The 10,920-nt window shown below is 50.0% G+C and overlaps 1 protein-coding gene across 2 annotated transcripts in view; it reads left to right on the forward strand.

Annotated features, from left to right (window-relative positions):
• The window catches only part of A3GALT2 (alpha 1,3-galactosyltransferase 2), a 13,281-nt gene continuing 2,361 nt past the window's right edge, over positions 1–10,920 (forward strand). Inside the window, exons 1-5 of one of the 2 annotated variants that reach the window (XM_019657803.1) lie at positions 1–403; positions 1,912–2,167; positions 7,955–8,038; positions 8,247–8,336; positions 8,624–8,761. In XM_019657803.1, the coding sequence (XP_019513348.1) occupies positions 2,145–2,167; positions 7,955–8,038; positions 8,247–8,336; positions 8,624–8,761 (335 nt within the window). In that variant the 5' untranslated portion in view covers positions 1–403; positions 1,912–2,144. The remainder of the gene's footprint in view (positions 404–1,911; positions 2,168–7,954; positions 8,039–8,246; positions 8,337–8,623; positions 8,762–10,920) is intronic. The other variant, XM_019657813.1, reaches the window with a different exon arrangement.

Here is a 10,920-nt window from a genome sequence, read left to right on the forward strand (position 1 = left end):
TAGCAGTTCACAGGTTCAATTTTTTTACAAATGGAAGGTTTGGGGCAACTCTGCCCTGAGCAAGTATTTTTCCAACAGCATTTGCTCATTTTGTGTCTCCGTCTACTGGTGAATGAAGATGCCTTGAAGATTGTCACAATGACAACAAAGGATTTAGAATATTACATAATCTGAGTTGATAAAGCAGCAGCAAGTTCTGAGAAGATTGGCGATTTTCAATTTTGAGACATTCTACGTGGGTAAAATGCGACCAAACAGCCATCGCATGCTACAGAGAAATCGTTCATGAAGGGAAGAGTCCATGATGCAGCTAACTTCAGTGTCTTATTTTAAGAAATTGCCACAGCCACCCCCAGCCTTCAGCAACCACCACCCTGATCAGTCAGCTGCCATCAACATCAAGGTAAGACCCTCCACCAGCAAAAAGATGACGACTCCTGTAAGGCTCAGATGATGGTTAGCGTTTTTAGTAATAAAGTATTTTTAAATGAAGGTACAAGTATGTATGATAGATGCATATAATGTTATTGTATACTTAATAGGCCACCGGATAGTGTAAACATAACTTTTCTATGCACAGGGAAACCAGAAGTTTCATGTGACTCACTTTATTGCGATACTTGCTTTATTGTGGTCTGGCAGGGAGCCAGCAGTATCAGCACTTCTGTAGTTGATCGCTCAGGGGGTGGAGCCAGGACTGTCAAGTCCAGTTGTTTCAGGAGGTGGGGAATGGCTAGAACAGGGGTCCAGAGCAAGACCCTGAGCTGCAGGGGAAGTGGGAGAACATAAAGAAGCTTGCGGACAGTGCATAGTAAAGAGGGTACCAGGGGGAACGCCACATGCTTCCCCCCCATCCCCCACTCCAGGCCCTGTGGGCAGGTATAGGGTGGGCTGGGCGGCTCTGGGCAAGTCGGCATTCTGGACCTCTATTTTCCATTTCTGAAAGACAATGAAAGCCAGGCCCCACCCAAGTTTGTTTTTGTGTGCATGGTGCAGGAGAGAACTAAAACTACTCATAAAAGAGATCATGGTGAATTTGAGGGGACTGACTTAAGCAAGCAAATATTTCTTTACTTTGGATGAAAGGCCCCACCTATCGTAAGTTTGAACAGTGTGTCCTTAAATATATAATTTTTTCCTATTTATACTTCACACAGAATTTGTTTAATTACCTTTTACTATCAAATATACTTTTCCTCTATCATAATAACGTGATTTAATTTTGCCTCATTTATATGCTACTTGAATGCATCTAATTTCCCTTGAAAAATACTCGGTAGCCTAACATCAATAAAGTCTTTTAACTACAAGTTATAAGCCTTTTTTTATCATGACCCACAGTTTAAAAAATGTTTGCAGCCTTCATATACATACTTAAATATGTCTAACTGAAACAAAAATTTCACAAAGCAATACCTACCCTTACGTACAATACATTGATAGTTTCTTTTCGATTCTCTTCCTGTTCATACTTTTTAAATCTTGGTCGTGATCCACGAAACATCATGGCCCTCTGATGGATCACAACCTGCATTTTAAAAACCCTGCCCAGTGTAAACTTTCCAGAACTATTCTATACCCACTATCTTCTGTGGCTCTTAAACACTGTGCTGAGTCACTCACTGTACACCCATTTTAATGAGGAGGCAAAGGGCTCCTGGAGGGAGATACATTGCCCATTGCCGTGATAACAATTAGACAATCGTTGATTGCCCTGTGAGATATGGCTGAAGCTCTGTGCAAAACAGGGTTTTACCTGCGTAACCTGACCCGAGGGCCTTTCTGGGACGGGACCAGGAGACAGGGAAGAGGGGCACAAGGGGCCCTGGGGGGGAAAGAGGAGTCCGTCCAAAATAGCTCAGAGCCTCTGGCCAATCAGAGCTGGCCTTACTCAGATCCATTCTCTTCCAGGTGATCGGCCCCCAAGGGGTTCCCAGCCCCCACCCCATCCTGAGGCCACGTCCTCTAGCAGGCGCTGTGCCCAAGCAAAGTCCCTCTCCATTCGGCACATCCCTGCTTGCTCCTGTGGGTGTGGTTCCAGATGGCCTGGAACTGCTTTGTTCCAGTCACCCGAGAACAGGTCAGTTCTTCCCTGCCTCTGAGCTGAGAGGGTTCTTGGAAGACTGTCCCACCAGCTTCATGACATGGCTCTCAAAGAGGGACTCAGGTGAGTGGGGACACTGCTTGGCACCAACTGAGCCATAAAGGTCCCAGGGGAAGGTGACTGAGAGGGAACATCGCCCATAGGATAGAGACTGCCCATGGGGATGGACGGTGGGTCAGGGGACATCTGGGGGGTCTTGTAGCCTGTGAAGAGCTGGGGAACTCTTCTTGGTTGCCTTAACCCTGAACCCCTTGGTGAGCCAGAGAACAAGACCTAGCAGCTGCCTCGCCCACTGGAGCTGAGCGCTCTCTGTCCCCGTGGGAGTGACTGTCCGGGACTGGAAGCTTGTTCCCACTTAAGAACTAATGACGGATCCTTAGCTCCTTCTTGAAAGCAAGGAGGGAACAGGAAACAGGGCATGGGGTGGGTGTAAGGGACCAGTTTCTGCAGGTGGAGGTGGGGTGGAGGGGGTCCCTTTGAAAATACCTGAACAACTAATGCAGTGAAATGGGTCAGGCCAGGAGCTCTGTGGACTAAGGGCTCCCAGGCTGGGGCATGAGAAGGGCACAGGTGCCTACCACAGGCCTGGGTCTCAGCACCCTCCCCGACCTGACAGTTGGAGCTTACCTGGGCCACTTGGGGCCAGCTCTGCCTGGCTGCCCTGGCTGAGGTCCAGTGCCCGATAAGCATCAGCTTGCCTTGTCCTGCTTGAGGGGGTGGGGGCTGGCTAAGAGGGTCAGGGCCGCAGTGAGGGCAGAGAAAGGTCCACTCCAGCCTTTTCCTGCCCTGCAGCACAGATGGTACTTCCTATAGTGTACCTTCTGGGCAGTCGTGCTTCTGGAAGCCGAGAGGCTCTGATGTGGCCAGCCTTCCAGGAGCTCAGCGTGGAGCTGGAGAGTGAGGAGAAAGAAAGGTTTCTTGCAGGAGAGACATTGACTGGCAGGGATCATGAGGTGCCTTGGGAATAATAACATGGCCAGGGACCCTTGGAAGACGAGCCACAGGGTTGAGCTGGGACCAGGTCATAGGGAACCCCAAATGCCATGCTCTGGCTTAGGAGTCAGACAGACCTAAAGCTCCCCAGCTCTACCACTTACCAGCTGTGTGACCTTGAGGAAGTGACTTAACCTTTCTGAGCCACAGTTGCCTCATTTATAAGGTGGAGATAATCATAGCAGCTCCTTCAAGGGATTGTGGTTCAACTTCAATGAGACAGGGACATAAAACTCCCTCTACAGAGCATCTGCCTCAGTAAATGTCTGGGATTATTCACACAGAGTGCAGACTTGACCCTGAAGAAAAAGGAATTTTAAGCAAAGGAGTAACCATTTAGGAATGAAGACAAGGAACCCACTGATTGCTTCATTCATTTACTGAACAAATAATTATTAATACCACCAAATATGAGGCAGACTCTCAGGTTGGGCACTGAGAATACAGTCTAATAAAATGGGAAACTCACCGCCTCATGGGGCAGATAATTACCGTCTAATCTGGCAAGTGCTAGAGTAGAGGTTTGCACAGATGGAGCTCTTGGGAGAGTGGGGTGTTGGAAGGCCGAGGCAGGCGTTACAAGGAGGAAGCTGGGTATTGAATGATTCAGAGCTTGCTGGTGGTTGATAGGAAAAGAGCAACCTGGGCAGAGACATAGAGGTGGGGAGGACACAAGGGAGGCAAGTTAGGAGACAGTTGCAGGAATCTGGATGAGAAACACTGAGGCGTGAAGAGCTCAGTGGGGTGGCACAGTGGGAGCTTCTGGGCTCTATGGAGGAGGCAGATGCAATGGAACGTGGTGACTGACCGGCTATGGGGGCAGGGGGGAGAAGGCGTCCCACTTGGGTAACAGACCAATCATGGAGAACACAGAAGGAAGAAGGAAATACAAGATGCAGCTTGAGGAGCCCTGAGTTTGAGGTGCCTGTGGGACACCCAGGTGGACACTGCAGTCCAGGAGAAACACAATACCTGAGTCCAGTGCTCAGCGAGACGCTGGGCTGGACACAAAGACTTCGGAGTCACTGGTAGACAGAAGCCAAAGGGCGAAAGAGGGCGCACAGAGGATTGTAACTGAGATCCGAATGACAAGAAGGGCAAACCACAAGCCACGCAAAGGAGAGCATGGCTGGGGGGCTGGAGTGCAGTAGGCGAACGCAAGAGAGGCCGGCAGAGGCCAGAAGGCACCGAGCTTTGCAGACCAGACTCCAGGGTGCGGGTTTCATTCTAAGAGCAGTGGAAGTCACTGGAAGGTCTTGAAGAGAGAGAGGTGTGTTCCGATTTATGTTTTTGGAAGATCATTTTGGAGGATGGGTTGTTGGGGCTCAAGAGCAGAAGCAGGGAGCTTGGTTAGGAGGCTATGAAAGTTATCCAGACGGGCCTGGCGTGGAACGAGAGGAAGTGGAGGCACATGGATGGACTGGAGTGTGCTTGTGGGAGAGTCCACAGGGCTTGCTGGTGGGCTGCATGTGGGGCGTGAGAGAAGGGAGACATCAAGGAGGGCTCCTAGGTCTGTGGTTTGAGAAATGGGGTAGATCACAGCGATGCCATTTACCAGGATGGGGGAGACCTTAGTGGGGAGCAGGCTTTCAAGGAAAATCCAGAGTCCCTTTCTAGCCGTATACGTTTGAGATGCTTGTGAGACATTCAAGTGGGGAGATCAAGTGGCACCAGTGCTCCTAGGTGTCCTCTGTCACTGTACCAATAATGCTCCAGGCACTTCTAGAAGGGAAGCCTGATGGAGGAAAGACATTTGGTCACTTTTGCACATTGTTTCCTTTCCGTGGACCTCCCTTCCCCCTCCACTGCCTTCTTTACTTGGATAACTTCTAATTCCTCAGATCCTAGCTTAGAGGTCACCTCCTCCCGAAAGCTTCCTTGACTTCCTCCCCAGCTGTCAAGACTCAGGTGCCACTCTCCGATTTACCCTCATAGCATCTTGTATTGATATTAATCATAGCCTTCTGTGCTATGTTCCACTCATCTGTTTGCTGTCTGTCATCTGACCCATTCCCTCTCCTCATGGCCACCCACATCTTCCTCCCTGAAGACAGGTCTATGTCTCGTTCCCCTCTGAATCCTTAATCTAGCACTGTGCTTGATTCTGAGCTTGGACCCCATAAATATAGGTTGAATGAATGAACAGAAACGAGGGAACATCTGGGTGCATACACTTTTTCCATACTGAAGATTATCTCCTTTGAACAGGCTCCCAGAAGTTGAGGTTATTGGATTAAAGGGGATGAAGACTGAAAGCTTCAATTCCCATAGCCGAGTAGCATTCCTAAAAGCCTGTGGCATTCCACACTCCCACCAGCCAGTGTAACAGTGCCTGTCTCACTGTATTCTGGCCACGTGGCTCGTTTTCTTTCTTTTTAAATTGTGCTCATTTTATAGGCAAAACACACTCCCTTGTTCTCATTTGTATGTCTTTGATTACGAGTGAGGTGAACATTTCTCCGTGTTTGACTACTAAACGCATTTCTTTGACTATCTGGTCATGTGACTTGGAAACTGGGAAGGCAGGTTGGCGTTTTATGAGATGCCTTTGGGGGCTGTATAGGGAATGAGTGGAAGCAGGGCGATTGCTGCTGGAATGGTCCTGGTGAGAGATGACAGGCGGGGTCACCGTGGGGGATGGGGGAACAGGAGGGGCAGGGAGTGGGGAGATCAAGGAAGCTAAGTCAGCCCAACCTGGGACTGACTGATGGTAGGCGAGGCGGAGGGAGTGGTCAGGGTGCACCCAAATTTCTGGCTTAGCCAACTAAACAAAAGGAGGTGTAATGCTCCGAGATGGCCCGCAGGTAGATACATACACCCAACAGCAAGATACCTCTGAGCTGTTTCACACCTGCTGAGGAATGTGACTCCGAGGAGCAGAAAAGGTAGGGGCAGGAGGGTCTGACCAGGCAGGTTTCCTGAAATGAACTCAGGAAGCCAGATTCTGGAAGGATGTGTAGGGCAGGGAGTGGAGTTGGAAGGTTGTCTAGGGGATCACGAGGGTCTGTTCAGGAATACTACTAATAATCAAGTTTACTGAGCTATTACTATGTGTGAGGCCTTGTTCTAATTGGTTAGCATGTATTAACTCAATAACCACAACAGAACTCGGAGGTAGGTATTCTTATTGCCCACATTTTATAGATGAGACTGAAGTGCAGACAGACGTCTAAAACCTTGCCCAGGCTCAGACAGCTAGTAAGTGGTGGAGCTGTGATTCCAACCCGGAGGTCTGGCCAGTGGCCATACTCCTCACCACCTGGGTCCAGCCTCTGGGAGACCCAGGCACACAGACGGGATTGGGAGGGCTGATGAGACCCGTGCGGGGAGCTTATTAAGATTCTCAACGTTGGGGGCCCGTCCTGGAAAACAACCAACCATGGACAAATCCGAGTCCACCTCCTCTGAGCCAGGAATGGGGCTGCTGACCCCTCCTGGAGGATTCCAAGGCGACTGCAGCCACCATAGATATGTGGTCCCTGACCAGAGCCACCCTCCATGTAGCCCAGAAACTCATATCTCCAGCCACCAAGCCACAAATTTCCCTTCCTCCCTTCCCAGACACTCCTCCATCCAACGTCAGTTCCACCACCTTCCCAAGCTAAACACCCCTCACCTAATGTTACCATCCCCTTAAGCCTGCCCAAGTTCATGCCCCCAGCACCACTGAGAAAAGCAAAGGATATACGCGGTCTGACAATTAAGTTAGAGAACTTATTGCAACGATGTTGCTAACTTTTTTTTTATATCAGAGGGATTATTCATTATGAATCTGTACCAACTGGACAAACAGTTAACCAAGTTTACTCTTTGGAAGTGCTGAAAAGGCTGCGTGAAAAAGTTAGACGACCTGAAGTTTTTACCAACAATTCATGGCTTTTGCGTCACGACAATGCACCAGCTCACACCGCACTGTCTGTGAGGGAGTTTCTAGTTATTAAACAAATAACTGTATTGGAACACCCTCCCTACTCACCTGATCTGGCCCCCAATGATTCTTTCTTTACCTGAAGATAAAGGAAATATTGAAAGGAAGACATTTTGATCACATTCAGGACATCAAGGGTAATACGACAACAGCTCTGATGGCCTTTCAGAAAGAGAGTTCCAGAATTGCTTTGAAGGGTGGACTAGGTGCTGGCATTGGTGCATAGCTTCCCAAGGGGAGTACTTCGAAGGTGACCATAGTGATATTCAGCACTGAGGTAGGTAGCGCTTTTTCTAGGATGAATTTGCAAACTTAATTGTCAGGCCCCATATATCTCAATGCTCAGCAGTTAGGTAAGTTATGCTATCGTCAACCAATGGCAGATTAGGTAGCTGGTAAAAAGGGTAAGGAAGCCCTTTAAGTACTGAGGTGGAATAACCTAAAAGACATAATGGTCAGTGGAAAATGCAAGGTGCAGAATGTCATATCTACTGTGCTACCTGAGGAGGGGGGAGAGAGAGAGGCAGAGCAGAGAATTTGCTACCACATTCCTATATGTGCACAGACTCTCTGAAAGGACATAAGAAACTGGGAACACTGCTGCCTCCACGCAGAGGAGCTGAGTGTCTGGGACAGGAAAGACCCTGCATTGCATACACTCTTGTATCTTTGAATATCTGTACCATATGGAGAGGATATATTGGGCTGTTGGAAAACTCACAATGTATTTTGTCTGTTTTTCTTTGCAAAAATGTGTCATGACTTTTCCAACAACCCAATATTTATATTAAAAAAAATAACAATGAAACATTAAATTATATAATTCCTCATATGTGTGTATAGATATCTATGTGTGAACATAAATGTAAGTGGTATAAATATAAACTATAAATATGTGTATGTTACTGATGCCCCTCCCCACCCCCCAGGACCTGGAAAAGGCTCTTCTGGCGGCTGATCCTGCTTACAGTTGGCCTCTTAGCGCTGCTCCTGTACGGGCTCCCTGTAGTCAGGTACAACCCCCTCGCCCCCGGCACTCAAGGGGGGACCCACAGGGGCGGGGTTCAAGTGGATCTTTCCAAGTGCCTCCCTGAAGGATGAAGGATGGTGGCTACGTCAGCCCACACAAGTTTCCTTGTGGGCTCTCCCTCCTTGTAAGGAGCACAGCAAGAGGGCTCCGAGACAGGCTGGCATGCCCCTCACTGCTGCCCCCACCCCCAGGCACCTGGAAATCTTCATCCCCATGGGCACCTGCCCTTTGGATAGAGAGCTTATGTTGAAAGACAACTTCACAGGTCTCCTGCGTCTCTGGTAAGGAGCTACCACCCCTCCCACTCCGAGATCATCTGTACCCCCTACAGTATGTGCTCCGGTGTCCCTGCCCTCCTCACATCCCCAACCCGGGCCGAGCCAGGCGCTCTGCCCAGCAGCCTAATGGATCACATATCTCCTGATTGTCTGGGTTGGTTCTGGGCTAGGGACGGGGTCTGACCCATCTGGGGGGGGGGGTCCCTAGGGCCCAGCATGGGGAGACGGCAGTGAACATGCACCAGGTGGGTGGATGAATGGAGCTATCTCCCCATTCCTGCCCTGGCCAGGGCCCGGCCTGAAGTCCTGACCTGTACCTCCTGGGGAGCCCCCATTATTTGGGATGGCACTTTTGATCCAGATGTGGCCCAGCAAGAGGCTATACAGCAGAACCTCACCATTGGGCTGACTGTCTTTGCTGTGGGCAGGTAAGACCTGGGGAGGAAAGCAGGAAGTGCATGTGATGTGGGTGGTGGGCCACCCTGTTCCCTTTGCCAAAGGATCCCAAGGTGAAGCAGAAGGCAAAGATAGCACCCGTCTCAGAGTGAGGGCAGGCCAATCCTGTCCCTTCCCCTCCTCCCTGGATACCAACACTGGAGCCCATCCAACGTGGGCAGCCAGGGGCTCACAATGGTGTCTTAGAAAGAACCTGCCCAGGGGCTAGGGGTCCACCTGGAGGCATTGGGATTGTGGTGAGAAAATGAGGGAGTCTTTCAGGGGAGGATGGTGAGACAAGCGGAGAACAACTGGGGAAACAGAGGGAATGGGCCAACTGTGCTAAGTGCTCACTGGCGGTCGGCAGCTCAGCTGCAGGCTCACAGTAAGGGGAGGGAGGGAGGCTTGCCAAGCGAGCCTGACAGAGGGAGAGGGGCTGGGGAGCTGAGGCTTTCTGCAAGGGAGTGAATCTGAGCTGGGTAGATAGGGAAGTAAAGAGAGGAGAGGGAGGATGAGAAAGTGATAGTGGGAGTGGTCAGCAGACCAGAGCACTCAGTAGGCAGCACTGCTGGGGCAGGACAGGTATCTCACAGGAAGTGGGCTGAAAGGAATGGGGGCTCAGAGTGGGACAGACTGATGATGATCAAGCCAAGGGAGTGGCCATGGGGACAGGCGCCTGAGAAGGGTGGAGGGCAGAATCACTGCAGGACAGGAGGAACTGAGGGGCCCCAGTTGGAGAAGGAGCGGGAGTGGTAGGTGCAAGAGAAATCCCAGGACACTGACCTCCCCATTATGGATGGCAGAAGTGTCCAAGCTAGGTAAGTTCCAGACACAAAGGGGACTCCTGGCTGAGAGTGGCAATCAAATCCTGCCACCCTAAGGGACACAGAGGTAGAGTTCAGGGCAATTAAAGGGAGACTTTCTAATAACAGAACAGACTGCTTTGAGAAGGTGGTGAGAGTTTTGCATCCAGGGAGAGATACCTGACAGTGTGGGGAAGGCATTCTGTCATCAGATACCCTGGAGCTCCCCCAACTCTGTCCCCCACACTCTAGAAAGGGGAGAAAAAGCCAGGAGGGCCCCTGGGGGGCAGGAACCAAACAGGACTAAGGGCTGATCCATGGGCCTGGTAGGCGGAACTGCTGGCCTCTCCCAGAGACTTGGAGTCCCCTCATTGCATTCCGGATGCCAAGGGGGAGTGTTCCTTTACCAGACCTACGAGTCAGAATCTCCGGGTCCAGAAATTCAAGGGTCCTGTGGTCCTCAATTCCAAGGTTCTGTGAGTCTAACACTCTGAGATACTGAGGCTTCCAAGGTCTCTGATTCCAGTTTCTCACAGATCCACCAGGAACAGAGCAAGTGCAGGTAAAGGTTTGGGTTCCAATGCCAAGCGGGTTTCAGATTAAGGCTCTACCACTTCCAACTGTGTGTATGCTTGCACCAGTTACTAGAGCTCTTTGTGGCTCTGTTTCCTTACCTGAAAAATAGAGATAATAATAATGGTGAGGATTAAATGCAATAATGCACATTGACTTAGAGCACTGTCTGACACATGAGAAATGTTCAAAGATATTAGGTATTATGACTATTATTTCAGAACCTGGGATCCCAAAGTCTGTCAATACAAAGTATCCAGTATTACAAACGTTCTAGTTGTCTATGTAAGGAATTACCACAAACTCAATGACTTAAAACACCAATTTATTATCATCATAGCTCATGATATTGTGGGTCAGGAATTCCAACCAGGGCTCCATAGGAAATGCTCCTCACTGCTCCCCAATGTCTGGGTCTCCACTGGGGTTACCGACTGCTAAAGACTGGCGGGGCACCTTTCTCCCTACAGCCTCTGCGTGGCTGGTTTGGGCTTCCTCACATCGCTGCAGCATCCAAATTCTGGGACTTATTAAGCGAAGGCTCAGAGCTCTAAAGAGACAGGCTAACGCTGCCAGCCCTCCAAAGGGTATCTTCCTATAGGTCAAAACAGTCAGGAAGAGCCATGTTCTAGGGAGCTAACACAGGGCCCCTCAGGCCCGAATGGCAAAAGATTTGCAACCATCTGTAATCTGCTTGCCCGATTTTGGGAATGGAGAGTTCAGGAGAGCTCCAGGAACTAAAACTTGAGGATTACGGGGCGGGGTGGGGTGGGGGG

This window comes from Hipposideros armiger, unplaced genomic scaffold (assembly GCF_001890085.2).
Source record: "Hipposideros armiger isolate ML-2016 unplaced genomic scaffold, ASM189008v1 scaffold_10, whole genome shotgun sequence".
Classification (NCBI taxonomy): domain Eukaryota; kingdom Metazoa; phylum Chordata; class Mammalia; order Chiroptera; family Hipposideridae; genus Hipposideros; species Hipposideros armiger.